The following is a 21,949-nucleotide window of genomic DNA, read 5'->3' on the forward strand; positions in this document are numbered from 1 at the left end:
TTCTTCTCCTTCTTCCTCCTCCTCCTCTTCCTCCTCCTCCACCTCTTACCTTCCTTAGGATGCTGTCACTTTTGATCCCACATTTTTTAGCTGCCTAAGTTCTACTGGTACCAAGCATTTGAACATTTGTTTCCATCTTTGCCTTTGCTTAATAAGCTCGTGCATCTGCCTAGATTCTGTTGCATTGCTTTTCTTCTTAGAAAGCCATTGTTTTCGTTACTCAGAAATGAAATGATATTTCCTTTAGAAAATCTTTCTGAAACTTCCACCCTCTATCCCTGAGAGCTCCCTCCTCAAGCTTCTTGCAGAGTGTCCTTGTGAAGCATCTGTTTCTTCCTGTCTCTCCCAGTAGGCTACATGCTTTGCAGATGGGATGTTTCTAGACACTTACTCTAGAGCAGGAGCTGGTATATTGTATGCGCTTAAAGAATTACTCAACTAATATGTGGGGAGCGAAGACCAAAAAGGAGTCAGAAAGATGAAAGAAAGAGATGGAGAGGCATAGTTTCCTGAATATTAGAAGTCACTTATTGAAGATAAATGAAAAAATAGAATATGAATACATTTACTATATACAGACGTATGTACGTATCTGTACACAAATTTCACACATGACCGACAGTGTGAACTGCTCTTCCCATAGATGAACTTGATCAACAATAAATCCCTATGGCTTGCGTTGTTGAGGAGCTGTTTTTCTGAGTATGTATGGACCCACTGCTGTACTTCTATTTCATTCCAGAATGACAGAACTCTGAGGCTTGTGACTAACTCTATGGTGTGGGTTCCGGAAGGAGGGATGCTGAAGATCACCAACAGAATCTTGCAGGCTCAAGCTCCAGGTGTTAGAGCCAACGACATCATCTACAAGATTACACATGGCCGCCCCCAGTTTGGTAATGTGTTCCTTTGGTGTGATTTCAGCTGCATTCAGAGGGGAGCAGTTGGCTTTGCACCATGCCACAAAGCAAGGCACGATAATACAGATGATCTGAGTTTTCTAATGTTTCATACACCTCATTGAAGGATAGAGTGATCATAAGGGAGAGCTATTACACTGTACACCCTAATGAGAACCTTATCAGCACATTGTTATAATATCTAAGACAAGAATCTGTTTTTAAGTAATTTTATTTTGCACATGAGATTAGAGTGCAGCAGCTTTCTAGTAGTCCCCAACCTAACACATATATGGATTTCTCCTATCCTCTCAGACCCATTTACAAACGCCCATTTTTTATCTTAAAATTTTTATTGCATTTATTTATTGTGTTCATGGAAGAGTATAAGTGTGCCCATGTATGTCTACCGTATGTCAGAGGACAACTTATGGGAGTTAATTCTCTCTTTGTGCCATGTGAGTCTCAGGGTCAAGCTCAAGTTGTCAGGCTACCATCCTCAGTTGCAGGCTCCTTCACCCACTGAGCCATGTGACCAGCCCTCACTCTTAGTCAGGATTACAAAATAACACAGAAATATTCTTTAATATTCACCATTGTTACTTTCCCAAGAAATAGAATGCACATTAAAAACCCAGGATATTTCCTGTTGACATCAACTGGAAATGCAATTTCACAAGAGATAGATTGAGGAATTGCTCCTAATGACTCCTCTAAAATAATGTCTCTGTTTCAGCAACAGAAGCAGTCTTTGCGCTTGCGCAGAGGTGAGGGGAGGGCATTGTGTGTCCGTCCCTGTCTCCCACTCTTCTTGAACGTAGCATTCATGGGTTTTGGCTAGGCTGACAGACACTGAGGCTCATAGATCTTCCTGTCTCCACCCCTCCAGCACTGGGGTTACAGGTACACACAAGACCATGCCTAGCTTGTTAACATGAGTGCTGGGATTTGAACTTAGGTCTTATACTTGTACAGCAAGCCACCTCCCCAGCCCTTTACTAATATGGATGGACTCTGGCTTGCTTTGGGGCCATTTGGTAATTTCTCATTTGGGGGGCTAGGGTTTGTTTTTTTTTACTTTTGATGTGTTCTACTGGGGATACATGATATCACTGTTTTATTGTGGTAACATTAACTTCAATCACTTGACTAAGTTGATAGCTATAAAATTTCTCCATAGAGTTATTTCCTCTTCTCTGTAATTAACAAGTGTCCTGTTTTCAGGGTACTTGCACTGCTGAGCTTGGGCAAGGTGACTTCTAAGTCCTTTTCATCTCTAAAGCCTCTGACTCTTGTGATGTATTAAATTCCCCAACTTTACCTCGAATATTAAAGGCCAGAAATTAAGCTCCCACGTTCCATAGAAACAGCCCAGTACTTCATTAACTATTAAACAGAACAATGCTGAATTAAATGGTTTTTAAGCAGATGAAAGTTTGCCATTTCAGCTTAATAAATGCTTTATTGGGACCCTTTTCTATCATAACTCTCTTAATTAACTTCTTACAAACCTAATCACTAGGTGTCCATTTCTCCCTACTAATAATCATCAAATCATGTTACTCTAGAGAACCACTCAAGAGGGAAAAAGGTGGTGGAAGCTATACACTCATAGAACCTACTTCCATCCCTCTGTTTTAGTGAGATGCAGCTATGGCCTTCCTCATGGCTTCCAGTTACAGTGAATTCCCTCATCACTTTAGAACAGAGGTTCCCAATCTGTGGGGTGCAAACCCTTAAACCTCCGTCTCCAAAAACATTTACATTATGATCTATAACAGTAGCAAAATTACAGCTATGAAGTAGCAACAAAATTAATTTTATGGTTGGGGGGTCATCACAGTATGAGGGATTCTATAAATGGGCCATAGCATTGGGAAGGTTGAGAACCATTGCTCTAGAACCTTTGCGGAGGCTTTCCAGTTTTTGTGAAGAAATGATATTGGAATAGACTGAGCACAAATTGCTTTTACAGTATGAGTAGAAAGGGCCTAAATTCAGCTGGGCATGATGGTTATACCTGCATTTCCAGCACTTGGGAAGCTGAAGCAGAACAATTGCCACTATTCAGGATCCAGGTTAGCTTGGATTACAGAAAGACAGGAACAAATAAAAATCCTAAATCCAAACACTTCCAGACTCACCGTTATTTCCAAATAGGTGTCAAGCAGTTTATTGACACTTGTGTCTTTAGTGCCTTTGTAGGGTTGAAAGTAGTTTGTCAAAGTACCTTGTGCATCATTTGAAAGAGAATCTCACTTCTTCAAAATCACTGTAATTCCAAATCATGTATCAGACCATAAGAAAGTCTGATGAATGATTTTAGGTGAGGAACTGCATAAAATAAATAAAGATGCCCTCCATCCCAACACCATTATGGAGATCCAAATAAGATCTTAAATTCTAATAACATCAATTTTCCTCTTCAAAATTCTTCTTTAAACCTAAGCTTAAATACCCAGTAAATCCAAGACAGAGGCAACAAAAGTTTCCAAGCTTAGAATTTTGCATTAGGAAATATGTCTTTCATTTTTAGTAGTATCAGGATGAAACATGAAATATTAGCTCTCCCTTCTTCATGAAGATGGCACCAAGTCCTCGTGATTTCCTTTTGTCTGCTTAGATCATTGTTCCCAAGGCACCCACATTCAATGTATCCAGTGGTGAACTCCCCTAGTGAATGAACCCAGCCTGAACCGTGCCCATCAGTAGCAACCACACTGCCTGCGAGGTGGTCCTTCCTCTCTCCTCTCTTGTCTCCACAGCTGTGCTCGGCAGATTTCATTGCTTGCCTCCCCACTGTCTGCTTGTTTCCCTGCAAATCTGAGCTCTGTTACCTTAGTTCAGGTCTCTATCTCAGTGCTAGAATTGGTACAAACCCCCTCATTGGTTAAACTGCCTAGATAAATGTTACTTATTGTTGTCATTTTTAAAATAGAATAAACTCTGGCCTCCTTAACAGTATTTTCAAGCCTATTAAACTATCTTGTTTTCCAACCACACAATTCCGAGCTCCAATTTTGTGCACACCACTCACCTGCAGAAGCTCCCAGTGGCTCCCAGTTGCTTATAGGGCTGATCTGTAGCATTTGCAATAGAAATTGTGTTTGGATTGTCTGTGGGTACTCTGTTCCTAAAGGCCTATTATAATAGATGGTACCTAACAGGCACCCAAAGGCTATTAAGTTGAAATGGAGTTAGTCAATATCCTACAATACCTGTGAACCTGTGTCACATGGAGGTGATTTTTTTTTTTTTTTTTTTTTTTTTTTTTTTTTTTTTTTTTTTTTTTTTTAGTTGAAAGTATATTTATCTCACTAGGCACTGTTAGGAACACCTGGCATGTCTTTTCTGTCATGAAGCAGAGCAGTTAGGAAATTGGAATGTTTTCTTCCCCACTGTTTTCATTTGCATTGTGACGATTTCCTTTCAAAAGTTTTTGCAACTGTACTGACACTGGTGAGCAAGAGGCCACATCTGTTCACAGTGTCTTATGATGTCAGGGTTCACTAGGAGTTGTTTACTTAGGAGCAGAGGAAGAGGAACCCAGGAGAACTAGAACTAGTCTGTCCCCCACATGGTTCTATGAAGAAGGGTGGTGATGTCCTCCTTCCTCCTATTTCAATGTTTCATTAGCCTCCGGTACAGCTTGCTCATCTCTAACTTGAATTTTGTGCATATACATATTAGACTGGGTGTTTGTTTTGAGTGAGAAGGCAGGTTTCTCTGTAGTAATGAAAAATAATGCTACCAGTTTTGAAAAAATAAATGTGTTGTCTGTTATCCAATATGCCTAGTGTATTGAGATTTGGGCATCTGTCTACATGACATTTTAAAATAGAAAAATAGTCTGTCTCTCTATCTCTTTCTGTCTCTGTATCTGTCTTTCTCCCCATCTTCTCTCAGCTCCCCTCTCACTCTCTATCCCTCTTATACATACACACACACACACACACACACACACACACACACACATACATACATACACACACACACACACACATACACCCATTCTTTTTTACTATCAAAATGGCAAAGTAGCTTGTTTTGGGTTTATTGTTAGGTAAGAACACAGCCTGTTTTCAGAAATTTGTCCACTTTTCTGTGTGATCTTCACTCAAAATCATATTCTTGGGAAATTTTAATTGTTTCTGTAACACTTCTGTACTTGTGATCTCACCTGAAGATGACAGTCACTGTGGGTGTGAGATAAGCATTAAAACAGGTGGGTGGTATTTGGATTTAGATTTCCTTGCTTTGGTTCAAATAAAATGTGTCAAATGGGGGAGGGCAGAAAACGCTAAAGTCTTTATAAGACAAATACTGACACATGTACAGAAAACTGTAAGAAAACAGCATTTCATGGCCAAGAATATGAAACTTCAGTTCAAATCCACCCTTATCTGCTGGCCTCTGGCAGGTCTCAAGGGAAATGATGACATCATTCACATGGAGACATAGAGGTGGCAGTGGGAGTCCCTATCCTTGTCTCGAACTGCCTCTAGAGTTTGTGTCCGACAGTCTGAGCATCCCTTAGCCAACATGCTTGAGACCTGAATTTTTTCAGATATGGGTGTTTTTTTGTGATTTTTACTATTTGCAAATAAGTGATGAACTATCTTAGAGATGAGACCTAAATCTAAGCACATAATCATATATATATGATTATATGCATATACACACACACACATACACACACACACACACACACACACACATATATATATATATATACATATATATATATATATATATAGAGAGAGAGAGAGAGAGAGAGAGCATATATATGACTTTCTACAGTATTTTTGATGTTCCTAGCATTTGACTTTGGTCTGTTAGCAAGATCTATCCAGCATGTGATTTCGACGCTCCTAAAGTTTGACTGGGACCTGTGGTGTGAGTTTGCTCCAATATGGAATTTTCTGCTGTGATATGTTGGTCCTCAGAAAGGTTGCAATGTTGGGTCTGTATGGATTTTGAGTGTTTAGATTACAGATGTTTAATCTGTGTTGGTTTTACTTTACACATGAGCAATGGAGCCTTAGGACTGTGAGGAAGCTCTGGAATCCGAGAGATGCAGAGCTAGGTTTGAACTACCCCACCAGGGACAGGTCTTCTATATGTGTTCTATGTCAGCCAATCTTATCTCCACTGGACAGAATCCTCTCAGGAATAGCTCCCACTGAGCTTACTCTCTGTCATGCTTAAAACCTGAAACTGTTGTGTAAAGTTCCATATGGAAATGTATCCATCCAGTGCCCAGGATGGGTCTACATACTGCTTCCCCTACAGTTTGAGTCTCGTTATGAAAGTGTAATAGATGCTAGTCAGTAACTCTATGCCTGAGCTGCCCTTAAATGGCTATTGGAGCCTGGGAATTCTGTGTCTGACGGGTAATTCAATTCTATTCATTGAGTTCTGAAAGTGACCTTACTTTCACCGTAGATCAAGGCACACATATTTCTTCAGCTTGTAGAGAAAGAATGATGGGAAGGAATGAGGTCTCCAGCATTCTTCCCCCAGTGCTCTAACAGTATGGCCTGTGCTTCTCTAGGGGAGGTGGTCCTCCTGATGCATCTGCCTGCAGACAGTCCAGCCGGTCCTGCAGAGGAAGGGCATCACCTGCCTGATGGAAGGATGACAACCCCCATCAGCGCTTTCACCCAGCAGGACATCGATGATGGCATTGTGTGGTACAGACACTCGGGAGCCCCAGCTCAAAGTGACTCCTTCCATTTCCAGGTGCCCTCTGAATCCTGACTACCCTCATTCACTGGCCACATGGGCCATTTTCTTCAACTGTCTGTCTAGAAGAGGGAAGCATAATTAATAGCATTAAGAGTTTTCTAAATGTGTTTATTTGGGTGAAAAGAAGAATAGGTATGACCTAGGGACCTGTTTCTATCTTTTATTAAAATCTGATGATAGACCAGGCCATAAGGAGAACTACAAAAGAGAAAGAATGGTGAAGAACAGCAGGTACAGTTTGGTGATGGCGGATAAAAACAAAGTCATAACTAAAAAGTAAACATGGTTGTTAAACCACATGGTCTAGTTTAAATGTTCATAAAGAAAACCAAAGTAGTGAGTTATTGAGGACCACTGAAGAGATAATAACTTTTGAAGACTTCCATGAAGTATATAAAATTCAAAAGAAAACTGACAGTACTGCTTCTTATTGTGTAGGAGAACACAAAGCTAGGTGGACCAAATGCTTGACGGGGGCAGGGGGGTGCTACCAAAGCACATGGAAAAGCCACAGAGAGCAAAAAAGAAGCAATTGGTTCATTTAGAAACATGAGGAGTGACAAATGAGCGCCAGGCTGATTCTTTGAAGAGGACAACAGCATTAGACACATCTATAGCAAGACGGATTTAGAAGGGAAACTTAGACAGAAATGCTAAGAAATAAGGGACGGTGTGTGAGAAACTATTCAAGCAGAACAGAGAATTTTATAAGACATCAGGAAATAAATCTGCTCATGGCGATCAGCCCACATAGTGTCCCCTTCAAGTTTTCTTTCACCTACGAATGCACTCTACTTCTAATGCCTGGCATGTTTATCTTTGTTGCCTGACTAATTTATATTGCATAAATCATGCACTTTTCCAAAGAGAGAGTTGATAGAAATATGGAGACTATTAAAATGAGGTTATTTTCAGCACAGTCAATGCCTGAAAGTGAACAAATGCTCTGTGCCCTTTGCTCCAGTTAACACCTCAATTTCAGCACCTGGGATGGTAGTGGTCCTCAGAGAATGAGTCAGGATTGAGGCAGAGACCTCAATCAAAAGAAGTCACCTCAGCAAACTAGACCCCGCAGATCTGCCTTCCCCTTCACAGGCATTGACACCGCATGCTGTCACTACGGAGTCTCTCCCTGGAAAGGGATTCTAAGCACCTGCTTAAAATGACAACAGATTGTCATGCAACTTGATTATTGAGTGAAATAAAATATTGAAAAATAAGCCAGAAGGTCCTGATTCAGGGAAAAAAAGAGGACTTCCTAAGGCAGATATGGCAGCATGTGTCTATGTATACTTCCAGCACTTTCTAAGTGCAAAGATCAGAAATTCAAGGGCTTCAGCTACGTAACAAGTTCAAACCAGCCTGAGATATATGAAACCCAGTCTCAAATCAAACAAACTTGCTCACTGCATTTATGACATACACCTGGACATTATTACTTGGAAGGTGGTTCCCTGTAGAGCCTTCACACTTCTTACATAAAACATGACAGAACTCCTTGAAATAGCTTTCAAGGTATTTGTGGTATTCTTCAGGAATAAGAATGACAGAGTATCATTTTAGGCATATGGGTTTACATCTAACAAATTAACTAAACATCATCCAACCTGTGGTGTGGTAGGTCAAAGGGTAGTCACTGTTCTTCTTTAAGAAGATTAGTTATGAGGTAGTTAACTTGGCTTTTTAAAAAGGTGATTTGGAAACTCCCTCTGGAAGCATTCTGAGAGGCAGGGGCTTGGGGGATTTTGAACAGCAACAGTATCTTTATTCTACACGTGAAGCGACTCTGCGATGATGCTCTCCTGGACATCAAAGTGTTGCTACCTGTTTTTAAAGTTTCATTACTTTGTAGATATACCTCATATTTTGATTTGAAATGCACAGACACTTTATCCATGTGTTAAAATAAATGGTTAGCAACTTTTCCCATTTATCGTCTTAGTGTCCCTGGAAGATTTTAAACCAAAAGGATGTTGTCATAATGTTATTTTCCCTTCCTCTCCCCCCCCACCCTTTAAAGCAGGAAATGTAATATAATGAGCTGCATAGATTTAATTCTATTTTAATGCTGATTTGCTGTCATGAGCCATCAATGCAGCCCATCTGTTACTTTGCATATATGATGGGATTTATGTAAGGCGAGTGGCATTTTTAAATAGAGTCAATCTAGTGAGAAGGCATGCACATCCATAGTCATTTTTGGTGTAAGAAAATAGTTGTGTATTCAGATCCTGTTGACACAGTCTCAGAAGATGTGGTTTGAAAAACACTAACATTCTATTTTACTACCAGTGTCTTTACTGGGAAGCTAGTCTGATTCATTTGCTCTATTAATATACCCATGTTTCACAACCTGACCAATGCTGTTTCTTTGCCTTAACAATAGAAGGAAGTATTTCCCCCAACTCCTAATTTCTAAAATCTACCAAGGTCGTCTTGGCCAATCACAAGAGTGTAAACCCAACTGAGCCATTTATTACTCTGACTTTGAGATATTGCTCTATTTTTTTTTTCAATTTCCTCTGTACAAAGTGTAATAATAGTATTGCTTTGTGGGGAATAAGAAGATCACCTTTGAAAAGCTAATAAGAGACGAGTCCATACTAGCTGATCAGTCAAGTAAAGCTGTGGTCATTGGTATCACTTACAGCAGCAATGGAAGACTGGCATCTCCTTGAAGACATCTGGCTATCCTGAAACTGCCCTGTAGGCATCTGACATAATCTAGAGGAAAGCCGAGAAGAAGGTTTTCCTGTTGTGTGCAGGGTGTAGTATCCTATCTTCTGTCATAAAGAACTCATATAACCACCTGTAGCTACACAAGTCTTCACCATTTGTGTGACAAGCCTGAGGAAACACTGGAGACAAGAGAGACTTAAGGCAGCATCTCAGTAGCACTGAGAAGGAGCTAGAGAAAGTGATGGCGAACACCATAGGTCTGGGGGCCTGTTACTTATAGGACCTCAGTAGTTAGCTCCATTAGTCTCCAATTCATCATCCTTCCACCTCAGCATCCCTAGGGCTGGGATTACAGGTATTGCCACTGCCCTCAACATAGCTTTCAACATTTTGAAGCCAAATGAATAAATAAGTAAATAAGTAAATAAATAAATAAATAAATAATGTTGACTTTGTGATCACTGCCCTAACTCTAAATGTTACTAATATACAGCCATGAGGGTGAGATGTATGATCAATGCTCCATGTCTCAGTATCTATGCTGGGCATAGATGAAAGGAATGGAGTAAAAAAAATATCATTCTATAGACACATGCTAAGCATGTGTCCATAGCCAGAAATATTATCCACTTTCAAGACTGTTTGCTACTATAGCAAAATATCATAGCATTGGGTTAAATAAAGAAAATTTCAAGTACATGTGAAATTAGAGGTATCATAGAAGACAACTCTTCTGAAATGCTTCAATGTGTTCCTAACCACCCTAGGTACTGAAATTCTTTATTTTCTTATTAATACTCTCTTGGACTTTAGAAACTGCCTGAAAGTAGTCATATAGCTTTTTATAATCAGTAAGTGATTAGCAATAAAATATAAAGAATAGAATATGAGTTGTGATTTGGCATGTATAGAATTCAAAGGCAGATGGCTCAGTAGAGAGGTTAAGGGTGAACATGTTATGCCTGGTAGAAAATAAAAGACTTACCATGGTGATTTTGTTTCTCAGGTGTCTAGTGCCACCAGTGCCCAGGAACACCTGGAAAGTCACATCTTCAACATTGCGATCTTACCTCAGGCTCCCGAGGCACCTAAACTCTCCCTGGGGACATCTCTCCATATGACTGTGAGTTCAACGGGAGGGCTAATGCTTCCCTCTTGAACATAGTGCTCACTTATGCAGAAGCCAAGTGCTCTGGTGTGGGATGTAGTAAAGGCTTTTGCCAACAGCCCTGGGAAAACATTTCTTACTAGCTTGAAAAAGGAACATAGAGTCCCACCCAGAATAAATGATTATGTAGAAGCCATCCTGACCATCGTCCCTTGCCTCCTACAACACCCCATATAGCTACAATGCCTCTCCCTGAGTGCTTAGAAGAAATGTCCTGGCTTGTAATATACCGCTAAGGGGTGCTTATTCTGCTAGTTATAGAATCTCCTAGCTGGAAAAGCTGTTCCTTGTGTATTAAAGCCCTACAAGAAGCTGACTTTCTAGTGTAAGAACTTCCTGGAGGAGGTGGTGTCAGTGCTGAGTCTAGAGAAATGAGGAACAACCAATTATCCAAGGGAATATTGGAATAAGGAAGGTAGGTAGAGTGGAGGAGGGATGGCCAAGGGCGTTCAGAGCACATGGAAGACTCTGAGGTGAGAAAGCCAATGATGGCTAAGAACCAACTGATAGATCAAGAAATGTGCTGGAGAAATGAGGAAAGCATATTGGGGATGTGAAGATCATTATGCCCAAAGCCAGAAGGCCTTGCATGCTCTGTGGAAATGAATGTGACCCATGGAAAGATCTAGCACTCATGTCCAACCATGGCCCATGGGATGCATAAAAGACAGCACAGACACAAAATCATAAATTAACCTAAAACACTAAGATTTTCCTTGTAGTATTCTAATGGCTCAATTGCATGATTCTTGAGCATAAATATTGTTGATGTCAACATCATATTGCAGTGGCAATGTCTGGATTGCATGAAGGAAGGTACCACCTGGATTGGCTTATAAAGTTCAGCTAAAACAAGTAGGAAGTACTAAATACACTGTAACTGTTTCTAGGGTAGGTGGAATGCTAGATTGTTCTTTCAGACAGAGCCATGAGCATGCAAACCCCTGTAAATTAATTATTATGGGTCCATATTTTAGTTAACACCCACGTAATTACACTTCAAGGTAAGATATCAGCCTTGAGCCACAACAAAGAGAACAGTGATAGTTTCAGAAATTACAGGACTGGGAATGACAGAGACATAAAGGGGGAAAGCAGAAAGTTTTTAATGAATAGCTAGTATCGGCATTTCCAGCATAAACTGTAATTTAAAGAAATCATAATTCAGCAGCATTATAAAGTCTATAATTCATCATTCTGACTGGAGGAACTTGGATCAGAATTTTCTCTAAACTGTAAGGAAAAATGTGCATACACATTTCTTGCCAAATGCAAAGCACTGTTATTTTGAGTTTACAGAGGGGGAAAGAAATGGGCCAGGAGCCATGGAGGCACTGCCATTTGCTTTACCATGGTCTTCTGAAGAGACTTCATCTTGCTTCAGCTTTAATTTCTGGCTTCACATCTGCAGATGAGGTCTGTCTGTTTGAACCTTGCATTTCTCAAAAGTCAGCTTACTGTAAAATGTGATTTAGCCTACATTACTTAGAACATACAGAGTTGATATTCCTTTTGACGTTAATTAGGGCTGTAACTGTAGGCCATGCTTGTTATATGTGACAAAATGCAGCCTCAGTTCAGTGGTTTGAACTCATCTAAACACTGAAGCTGTGCACATATTTGGTAAATTGTGAAGACATGTGTTAAATACAGATGAAATATTTTTATGTCGTCCATACAAATATTTCACAGGTGTGTTTGAAAGGAGTCTGCCTTTGTTTATTCATTATTTCCTCTGGGGGCCTATGACAAGTGCAGAAGAAGATGCTGGAGATTTGGTGACCTTAAAACACAGTTTCTAGTTCAAGGATCTTTGCATTTAGGAGGAGCCAGGCAAATAAATAAGCAGAGGAGTCATACTGTGCTCCAGGCCACAGCACAGCAGCCATTCCAGAGCAAGTAGGAGGGTGCCTGTGTAATGAAGCATGGGAAAGTCACAGGGGCTTTCTCTAGGAGAGGAGCTGAGCAGTTGAGTATAATTATTTCTAGATCAGGGTTCTTAAGGTCTCAGACTTAAGTATGTTTTCAAGTCACCTGGAGAGTTATTAAAACACATTAGCACTCATTCTGAGTTTTCTAATTCAGTAAGTCTGGTTGTAGAGTCCAGAATCTGCAATTCCAGCAAGTCCCAGATGATTCTTCACAGTAGCTGAGAGCTAGGAATAACCTGAGTGTCCATCAATAGACAAAAACGATAAACTACCGTGTGATGTGTGTGGATGTGTATGTACATGTGTACTTGCACAATACAACATGATACAGCCCATATAATAAAAAGTAATCCTATCATAAGGTACAACCTGGATTAACCTCTAAACATTCAAAGGGAAATAAGCTAAGAACAAAGTAGACCAATAAAATCTGGCTCCCCTTGTACAGCACCAAAGATAGTCAGATTCATAGAAAAGGACACAGAGCAGTGGTTTCTAGGATTGGGAGGAGAGCAGAGGAAGGGACAGAGGAGAATATACTTGGTGGATGTGGAGTCTCAGTTTTTTAAGGTGGCAGAGTTCTACCGTAATTTTTGTAGAGCATCATGTATTATAGTTAACAATACTCTACCCTTAGCAATAGTTAAGATGATTAAAAAGCTAAAAAAGCAACTAGAGATAGAGAGATTTAGAGACAAAGCCAATTAGAATATACAAAGACCCTTAAGAATATAGTTGTGCTTTTCATTGAGGTCAGAGACATAGTTGGCATGGCGGACTCAGTCTGGGATGGGTTTACAAAAGGCATCTGGAACATAGAATATCACTGTGAGAACCTGAATTCTGTACTGCATGTGTTGGAAAGCCATGGCAGGTGAGGTACAAGATCTGATGTCCTCCTGGTACCATGACTGAGGACAGCCAGTAGGCAAGGTGAGAGCCCTGTGAAGCCATGTGGGAGTCAGTGAGAGGCTGGCCCTGAGCAGAGTGGGAACAGCAGGGGGAGAAGGATTTGGAATCTAGATGTAGTCAGAGGTGATAGAGTATGATGAAAACTATTATTCTTAATCTTTGGCCAGGTGTTATAAAAAATATCTTCTATAATTATTTCCATTTGATCTCCCACTTCTTGGTGTCTTTAATTGATGAATATTGAATATTCCAAATAATTAAAATTGACTAATTTGATGTATCACAGCCTTAATATTGCTTTAGAAAATTAAGTCCTCTAATTTTCTACATAATATCTATTTTTGTCAGTAAAGAGATGCACTCTTTAAGTTCCAAAATAGAAGCATATGAATTTTCAGACATATTCCATGGCACTTTGAGAATATTTGATTATAGTGGTTTTGACATTGGAAGAAGCTAACCCATGCTGAACATGGTGCTGAAGTTGTACATTTTGTCTATTTATTGGTACCTACATAGATGGTCTGTAAGCATCCTTTATGGGGCATATATTTTTAATTTGTTGTCCTTACTTGTTTTATGTTAGCATAACAGGGTGGGGGAGACCAGCTGCTGTTGGAAATTCTAATTTTCTTGCTCATTACATTCCAGACCTGTGCGAGGGCCTGAAATGTGATTCTTTACTGTAGGGGATTGTCCTAACCTGTAGATGCTGCCTCTCCCTGGGACAGCTATGCCTTTGGGACAATTACAGAGCAGCTGGAGCCCTCAGCTTTTTATGGTTAAAAATAAGAATACCACACCCTCCTATGAGCAGGAGTGAGCCCCACTTAATCCTCTTCTAAATGGAGAAATTCCTTCTGACTGGAGCAGGGCTTTAAAGGCGAGAGAGAGAGAGAGAGAGAGAGAGAGAGAGAGAGAGAGAGAGAGAGAGAGAGAGAGAGAGAGAGAGAGAGAGAGAGAGAGAGAAGAGAGCGAGAGAGACAGAGAGAGAGAGACAGAGAGAGACAGAGAGAGACAGAGTCAAACTCTACCCTACCTTCAGGTCAGTTCAGAAGAGTCTGCAGTGGGCAGGCTGCTTTGTTCTGTGACCCAAGCTCGGGCCCAGGCTCACACTAGTGTTCCTTTTACTTGTTGACACTGGTTTTGTGACAGCTGTCCTCAACTCACCATCATGCAGGAGATAAGAATCTGACCCATTGGGCTTCTGTGTGTTGTCACTGTTCCGAGGTGTGAGTATGAGCGGAGCAAACACTCTCTGGGTGGAGGAAACTGCAGATACACTGTCCAGTTAACATTGTTCCACCTTGTTCATTGAAAGGTAGAAGAGAATGGGGGAATTTAGTTCCTCTGAACAGTACTGTAGAAGTGAAGATAACAGAGGGGATGTTCATGTGCTTTAATAAGCAGATGTTTTGAATGTCAGTGGGTAGCCACTTTTGATGTTGGAGCTGGGCTCATCATTAGCCCTTTGAAGCGCAAATGCCAAACAGTTCCCATAGAGGCTTGGGGCACAGGGGAGTTCTCTGAAGAACCTCATGGGGCTAAGACTTCCACCTCTCAGCTCCACCCTCTCAATGGATGCCAGATTCACCTTGAGCCTGTGAAGTTAGTAGAGCAGAGCCAGCTGTGAATGACCAACCATGGTGCCTTATTTTCCTTAAGTATTCTATTGCAGGTTCCATCTGGGGAAGCTATAATTATATTGGGACACCAACAGCATGCCCTGACATAAATTTGACGACTGTGAGGGAGGAAGGAGTCAGAGGAAGGACACTTACTCAGACCTGGATCTCCTGAAATGTTTCTGGGCTGCTCACACTCACAGTGTGAGAGACCAGATCCTTCATTTAAATTTTGGAGATGATCTTGACAAATGAGACTGATACCAAAGCCCAGAGCAAATTTGGTCTTGTTTTCTTTATAAGATGTAGTTTTGCCTCTGGCTCTTGTTATCATCAGGCTTTTGGTTTTTCTTGCTTTCTTCATTCCATCCAGGCTCGTGAAGATGGCCTAAGTGTCATTGAGCCCCAGTCCTTATCCTTCATGAAGGCAGAGAGTCCCAGTGGAAAGATTATATACAACATCACCGTACCTCTGCATCCAAATCAAGGTAAGGTATGCAGTGAAGGGGTTTCTGAGTGATGCTCTTGCCTTGTGATTCTGCACCAGTCCTAAAACCTCTGGGCTTTGGCCTGCATCTTTACACAGCGATGTTTATGGAGGGTTAAGGAGAAGCTGATATTCATGTTCCGTGCTTGTGTCCTCTGGTTTACAAAGAAGAGGAAGTGAGCTGTATATTGTCTTTGGCTCTGACAGAGCTGTACCAGAGTCATCATGGGCCCCTCCAGCCCACTTAGAGAACTAGACACACACAGGCACTGTCTAAAGGGGGCCCTGAAGAGGTTTGGACAGGCAAACAGATCAAAATGAACAAGTGTTTTTGAGTAGAGTTTCTGTCAAAGTCTAAAGGATGATGAGCCACACAGACTCAGTGCCTTCTCCAGTTAGATAACTCACTCTTCCCATAGGAAAACTTTTCAAATGGAAACTTGTGACCACAGTCGGAGGCCAGTGCCACCTGTCATCAGCCTCCAGCCTCTACTTCTCTTAATGCTGGGCTTAGCTAAGAAGCCTGTGCTATGAGAGGTCATAGGAAGGCCGGCTTCAGTAGCCGCAGCTCTGCTCCTGCCTCTGAGACTGCCTCTCTCAGAAGCAGGAAGCCTTCTCACTACCACATTCCCAAGAAGAAAAGGGGTGTAATAATCAAACTTCATTGCCCTTTGATAAAAGCTAAGGAAATGAAAAGACATTAAGTTGTATGTAGGGGTTCCCCCTCTCCCCCAGGCTGTGAATTTTCAGGCTGCTCTAGGCTGCTTCCTGCAGAATGACTGCCCATCTCCAAGGTGAGTTAGTTCAACACCAAAACCCTCATGTGCCTCCTTCTAAATTCTAAAGAAGACAGGAGAGATGAGCACAGAATAGTTCCATACCTGACAAGTTTCTGAACTGCAAACTAACCTGCAGCCATGAAAATCTTGATTGTAGACTGAGTGCTAACTATAAGCCTAGGTCTGATGTAGAACAGTCAGGACCCATACCTTTGTTGCTAGCATCATCACAGAAATGGAGGAGCTCTAAAATTAAAAGGAAGGCTAGGAAAGCATTTCCATAGCACATCATCAGAAAATAACTTTGGCCCCATGTCTTAGGGACCTCAGTTGGAAGTGACAGCAGCATGTAGTTCACTTACAGAAATTCACATGTACTGTGATCAGTAGCAGTGATTTATACCTTACCATGCATAGTTTTATGTTCTCTGAACCACAATGAAAACTATTTGGGTCTCTGTCTCTCTGTCTCTCTTTCATTCTTTCTTGCTCTCTTGCTCTTATCTATATCTATATCTATCTATTATCTATCTATTATCTATCTACTATCTATCTACTATCTATCTATTCATCATCTATCTATCCATTATTTACCTATCTATCTATCTATCCATCTATCATCTACCTATCCCTCCATCATCTATCTACTATCTATCCATCCATCATCTATCTGTCCATCATCTATCCATTATCTATCTATCCATCTACTATCTATCTATCTATCCATCTGTCATCTATATGTGTGTACATATTTATATACATGTGCTCCATTATATGTACATGTACATGAGTGCACAACACAGGTGCGTGTGAAGGCTAGAGGTAGATATCAGGTGTCGCTTGCTGTCTACCTTCTTAGTGGAGCAGTTTTTCCCACTGAACCTGGACATTACCTAGGCTGGGTAGCCAACAAGCCTGAGGGGTTCTTTCCATTTCTCTCTCCCCAACACTGGGATTATAACATAGATGTATGTTGTTGTACTCAGCCATGGGTGATGGGTATTTGAAGGTAGGTCCTCATGCTTGCATAGCAAGCACTTTACTGGCTGCAGATCTGTCCATTTCTTGAGTAACTTCACAGCAGTAGTGTAGGACCAGCTCAGAAGCTGATAAAGACTCTTACTCATTCACAAGCAAGGGAAGTTTGGTGGGCCCGGCCTTCTATCATCTAAGAGTTGCTGTCCATACTTATGTCCATCTCTTCCTCCTCAGGTATCATTGAGCACAGAGACCGGCCGCACTCTCCCATCCGGTATTTCACTCAGGAAGATATAAACCAAGGCCAGATCCTATATCGACCTCCTGCAGCACCTCCCCACCTCCAGGAGATCACGGCCTTCTCATTTGCTGGTAATACTTCTGTCTCTGCTTTAAGGCACCAAGTATCTCTCAATCTTCATGGCTGCTTTCCATCTCTTCCCAAAAACCTGAGTACAGAAAGTTTACCAACAATCTTTTCCCTATTCAAAATAACTTGGGACCTATCAACCTGTTTTGGCTTGGGCTCAGATTTGTGTCTCTGTCTCTATCTGTCTCTGTCTCTGTCTCTATCTGTCTCTGTCTGTCTGTCTGTCTGTCTGTCTGTCTGTCTCTCTCTCTCTCTCTCTCTCTCTCTCTCTCTCTCTCTCTCTCTCCCTCTCCCTTCCCCTCTCTCTCACTTTCTCTCTCTCTTTCTTCCTCCTCTCTCTCCTTCTCCCTCTCCCTCTCTCTCTCTCTTTTTCTCCCTCTCCCTCTCCCTCTCCCTCTCTCTTTCTTTCTTTCTCTCTTTCTCTCTCATGAGTTCATATATATAGACATACTTTCTGCCAACTTTTATTGGCTCTTGTGTGTCAGTCTCTGGATGAGGAGTCAGGGATACAGTGGAAAACAGAATGAGCCATTACCCCTGCTTGTGGACTGATTATAAGACTAAGGGTAGAGATTATCAGGTAAATATTAACAATAATAAATATCTAGTTGCAGCCTGAGATGAGAACTCAGGAAAAAGGAAGGTTCAGTGGTAAAATTAAACAGAACAACGGAGGTGGACTGAGGATTCAAGAAGTGGCTGAGCATGGAGCTATTGACAAAGTGGGATGGCAGAGGCTAACACAGCTGAGGGTGCATGTGGGCATGCAGGGAGAACATTCCTGGAGGAAAAGAAAATATAACATCCTAGGGATTGCAAAAGAGGCTGTGGTAGTGCTGTGATGTGCAGTGTCTAGCAGAGTAGGCAGGGATGGGCCTGATAAGAGAGATAGGCTGGACTTTATACTTCTCAGAAGGTTGTAAAGATCTGGGTTTATAACATGTTAAGAACATGAAGAACTCTGTGGGCATTAGAAGCTACAGGGACTGGTTTTCAGGAGGACTCTTTTTCCACAGTGACATGAGTGGACTTGACAAGGATGCCAGAGTAGGAAGCTGAGTCCTCTGTGCAGTCTCTCAGGGTAGAGTGAAGGAAACCGGCCCGCAGTTTCACTTCATACCGTGGGTGATTCACGAACTGGGGAAGTCGAGTTTCTGTGGAAATAAGCGAGTTAAGAGAAAGAGAGACCACACCAAGAAGATTGCCTATCAAGGTGTAATCTTTACTTAGAGAAACGGGAAATTTATACTTGAGGCGAAACAGTCATGTCTTTAGCACATAGGTGAGAACAGGAATCGAGCATATCAAAGCGAGGACTCCAGGCAGGAGGGCGGATCAAAGTTTTAGTCTATAATGAATACTGGGCTCCCGGTTCTGGCTTAATCCCTAGCTGGCTCCAGACCCCTGGTGAGCCGAGCCAAGCTGTTGTCTCAATGTAGTCAGCAGGACCATCACAGTAGAGTCCATGTACGCATGGAGGATGCAGGTGATCTGCCCACCTGAGCTCCAGGACTGGACAGAGGACAACTTCCAAAGTTTTCTTTTGAAAGGTTGAGTAGGAATTTTCAAATAATTAATAAAAATATTATGGTGGGAGGTAGGGGACAAAAGAAGTCAAGACTAAACCTGAAAACGAAGATGGAATAGGAAACAAACTGATGAATTTGTGTTATTTATTGAAGCTGGTGCACACCCTTCCTCTGCAGCAGAATACTGAATGCTGTCTACCGTATCTTCTCTTGTCCCTCAGTCCAGCAGTCCACACAGCCCCCACAGTCGGTGCCTTGGAATGACTCTAAAAGCCTTTGCATTCCATTTCTGATGATGTTTAAGGAGTATCTGTTGTGTAACTTTATAAATAGTGGGATTACTTTTACATTGTAAATTTATTCAAACAAAGCAGCTGGTGTTTTTCTTAGTAAATTGACTACTAGTTAAATAATGGTAGGGTTTCCTTTTTGATTATGGTAAACATAAACTGGTCTTTGTGCTTGTGTAGTATATGTTCAATTGTCCAGAAAATGATTAACTCCTCAATGAGATTGAAAATCCCTAAGGGCAGGAAGTGTCTCTTCTCAGAGGAGGACCAGTGGTATTTAGTAACTGGTTAACTAATAGCCCATAGAAGTATTCACGGTTCTCTAGCCCCTACTTTATAAGACCTACTTTACAGGAAACTTGGACTATCCTGGGATTAGAGGGAAAGAAAACATGTCAGTAGTAGTTAAAGTAATTTCGAAGTCTGCTGCACTTTCTTCATTCCATGAGTCTCTTTGGAGAGAACAGAAGAGACAGGTCCTGTCTAATCTATGAGACAAATGCCGCAAAACAAATCTCTCATGGTTCCAGTGTGTAAATCAATGTCCCAGATGTCACTCAATCCTACAGTGGAGCTGACTGACCTCTCCACTCCTGCCCCACTGAACACTGTCAGTGTTATACATTACCCACATTCACCAGTTTGTAGGATTTTATGTACTGATAAAATAAGATCTAGATGAATGTATTACAAATCACCCTAACTGCTGTGACATCAAATTATTCCAGTGTGAATATCCTTTTTATATTTAAAATTAATACTAGCATCATTAAATCCAACACTTCATGACCTCCTGATCACTCTTTAAGCCAGACATTTTAGATTTAAACATCTTTTACTTCTCTAATCACTGCTGTATAGTATATACTTTCCCCTTCTTTTTCTAATCTCAAAATGTTTAGAACACTGACTTTATTTTCTTGCTCTTTCAGGTCTTCCAGAATCAGTGAAATTTTACTTCACAGGTAAAGTTTTTAATTTCAGTCTTATTAAGAGACCAGAGTGTGTCCTTCCATTACAATCCTTCTGTTTTGATTCCTAAAAAAAGTTATATGGCTTCTCTCTTAAAATATGTTTGTTCTAAAATAATCATAATAGCAATGGCTTAATTTTATATTCATAGAAAAAAAACATACTAAGAATGTCAAATGTTAATGCCATTTAAGCCCTAGTGGAACTTGTCTAATATTTACTGAAAAGAAACAATAGCAGTTGTGATCTTAAATGTTGGGGGTCCACAACCTGGAGTTCAGCCTGCTCTTGGAACAGTCCCTAATACCTTTGTACCTAAATGCTTCATCCATAATGAAGATTATCATTGTACTATATGTTCAGTCTCCAGTACAGTGGTCGGTATGTAAGCATCCATGTATTACACCCAGCTGATTTGTACTAGTTATATGAGGTATCACTTATTAAATGACTCTGGGGGAAAAAGTTTGTGGACCCAGAGCATGAACTGAAAATGCTTCTAGAAATCTCTGCATCCTAGGTTTGCTTCATACTGCAATAGAGACAGAAGTAACACAAAGAAAGGCAACTCTTGCTCAGGTTGGAATGAAGATAGCTGACTTTTTAAGCCAGCTGTTTAACTGGGATTAGCCATTCTGTTGGAATCACCATCCTTTGATCCTGTGATATTTCATGTGGGAAGAAATCTTGGTGGGACAGAAAAAAAAAAACTTTTCTACTCAAACTCCTCTGCATTTCTTTTCTCTTTGATGGGAAACATCATGCAGTATGCTTCAGTGTTGCACCATGGTTGCATGAACTCATTTCAAGTGAGTGACCTGCAGGTGATTCATGTCATCAGTATCCATGAGTGGCTGTTGTTTCCTTTGTTAAAATCAGTTTGCAATAAGCATTGTCATAGGAATTACCTAGGAATGTTCTAAAGATGGGGGCTGTTTTCAGGATTTTCAAGCTAAGGATCTTGCATGCCCTGCCTACCACTGGAAAAGGCCAGAACAGTGTTTAATGTGAGCTTCTGACGTGCAGTATGGGAGAGTTACGTGGTCTGAGGTATAAGAGGATTAGGTCACAGAAAGCAAGGGAATCAACATACCTCATCCTTTTAACCAGAAGCCTTGAGGAGGTGGGAAGTCAACAGTTAACTTTCCCAGAATCTGCAATTAAATGATCCTTGAGCTTTTATAAAGCTAAAAGGATGGGTCTTGGGCTGATCTTAAACTATCTTGTTTTCAGTCCAAGATTTGTGTATGCGTACGTGTGAATGTGTGTATGCGTGTGGGGTGTGTTTGGGGGATGTATGTTTTAGGTGGAATGCTTTTGGAATCTAGTAGGAAGGCAGCCACCTCTTTGAAAGGACTTTTGGGATAGAGAATTTGGAGCTGGACAGATGATGAACCAAGTCAGTGAGCAGCCCAAGCCCTGCCATTAGCCAGCAGAGTAACAGTGAGCAGCACCTTGTGCTTCATCTGCTCAGAAGGGAAGACAGTGTTCCTGACTTGACTGACTTTGTGACCAGCACAGTCCCTCTGCAGAGTAGTTCTAGGCAAAGAACACACATCAGGCAAATGGGGCCCCCAGGAAA

The 21,949-nt window shown here is 41.1% G+C and overlaps 1 protein-coding gene across 1 annotated transcript in view; it reads left to right on the top strand.

The window, feature by feature from the left end:
• Fras1 (Fraser extracellular matrix complex subunit 1) overlaps positions 1 to 21,949 on the top strand; it is a 415,397-nt gene that overhangs the window by 288,959 nt on the left and 104,489 nt on the right. Inside the window, exons 30-35 of the mRNA XM_031391220.1 lie at positions 743 to 896; positions 6,454 to 6,641; positions 10,333 to 10,449; positions 15,336 to 15,450; positions 17,441 to 17,578; positions 20,328 to 20,360. Coding sequence (XP_031247080.1) covers positions 743 to 896; positions 6,454 to 6,641; positions 10,333 to 10,449; positions 15,336 to 15,450; positions 17,441 to 17,578; positions 20,328 to 20,360 — 745 coding nt within the window. The remainder of the gene's footprint in view (positions 1 to 742; positions 897 to 6,453; positions 6,642 to 10,332; positions 10,450 to 15,335; positions 15,451 to 17,440; positions 17,579 to 20,327; positions 20,361 to 21,949) is intronic.

Source organism: Mastomys coucha, unplaced genomic scaffold, assembly GCF_008632895.1.
Source record: "Mastomys coucha isolate ucsf_1 unplaced genomic scaffold, UCSF_Mcou_1 pScaffold22, whole genome shotgun sequence".
NCBI lineage: Eukaryota > Metazoa > Chordata > Mammalia > Rodentia > Muridae > Mastomys > Mastomys coucha.